Source organism: Haliaeetus leucocephalus, unplaced genomic scaffold, assembly GCF_000737465.1.
Source record: "Haliaeetus leucocephalus isolate CR32 unplaced genomic scaffold, Haliaeetus_leucocephalus-4.0 Scaffold300, whole genome shotgun sequence".
Classification (NCBI taxonomy): Eukaryota; Metazoa; Chordata; class Aves; order Accipitriformes; family Accipitridae; genus Haliaeetus; species Haliaeetus leucocephalus.
This window is the reverse complement of record NW_010972736.1, coordinates 117784-118865: the sequence shown is the minus strand read 5'-3', so window position 1 is coordinate 118865 and position 1082 is coordinate 117784. Positions and strand designations below refer to the sequence as shown.

Genomic DNA, 1082 nt, shown 5'->3' with positions numbered 1-1082 from the left:
AGGGCGGGGCAGGGGCGGGGCTGGGACACTTGGGTCCGTGGGTGTCCTTAGCAGTGTAGCCCGGGCGTTGGAGCTTTTCTTGGAGTCGCTGTTACGGAAAGCGTGTCACGTCACCCAGTCCCGTAACGCCAAAACCATGACCACCTCCCACCTGTGAGTAACCCACCCCATCCCCGCACCCCTGGGTCCCCTTTTTGGGGGTGGGGAGGGGTCCCCTGGACCCCTGGGTCCCCTCTGGGGGGGGGCGGAAGGGTCCTTTGAACGCCTGGCTCTGCTTTGCACTCTCTGCCTCAGTTTCCCCACTCCCTCCCCAAAAAGAAACTTAAGGAAGAAATTGGTGTTAAGGGTGGGGCTTAGGAGTGAGGGGTGGGGTTTGTGGATGGGTGTGGCATGTGGGTGGGGCCTGCCGAGCCCCACCCACCCTCTCTTTCAGGAAGCAATGCATCGAGCTGGAACAACAATTCGATTTCCTGAAGGATTTGGTGGCAGCCGTCCCCGATATGCAGGGGGAGGGCGAGGAGCCCCACGGCGAGGGCGAGCGGGGACCCCGAAGGTGGGCCGGATGCCTGGGTGTCCCCCCCCCACATCCCCCCAGACAGCTGGGGTCCCCCCCCAAATTTTGGGGTCCCCCCCGACACCTTGGGGTCCCGATGTGGGTGCCACAGCGATAAGGCAGGGGATGATTCCCTGGATGTTGGGGTCCTTGGGGAATGAGGTGGGGGGGGGGCTCCACGTTGGGGGGGTCCCCCGGATATCTGGGTCCTTGGGGAATGAGGTGGGGGGGGCTCTGGGTTCGGGGGGGGTCCCCCAAACACCTGGGTCCCCTCCTCAAACACCTGGGTCGTCCCCCCCAACACGTAGGGTCCTGATGCAGGGTAGGGGGACGGGCACCAGCTGCCTGGGTCCCCTGGGAATGGAGTGGTGCGGGGGGGGCTCTGGGGTAGTGGGGGGGTCCCCTGTGTCCTTGACAAACTTTTTTTGGGGGGGGGGGGGTGTCTGTTACAGGGGTCGCCGCCCGGGCGCCGGCCGAAAGAACGGGGGTCCTGGGGCGAAGGGGAAGGACCCCAAACAGTCGGGGACGG

General features: G+C 65.4%; 1 protein-coding gene across 1 annotated transcript in view; it reads left to right on the top strand.

Moving 5' to 3' along the window:
- Positions 1-51: 51 nt before the first annotated feature.
- Positions 52-1082, top strand: part of DRAP1 (DR1-associated protein 1 (negative cofactor 2 alpha)) — a gene marked incomplete at its 5' end in the record, with an annotated part of 6521 nt that continues 5490 nt past the window's right edge. The window contains 3 exons of the mRNA XM_010570680.1: positions 52-153; positions 434-553; positions 1006-1080. Coding sequence (XP_010568982.1) covers positions 52-153; positions 434-553; positions 1006-1080 — 297 coding nt within the window. The remainder of the gene's footprint in view (positions 154-433; positions 554-1005; positions 1081-1082) is intronic.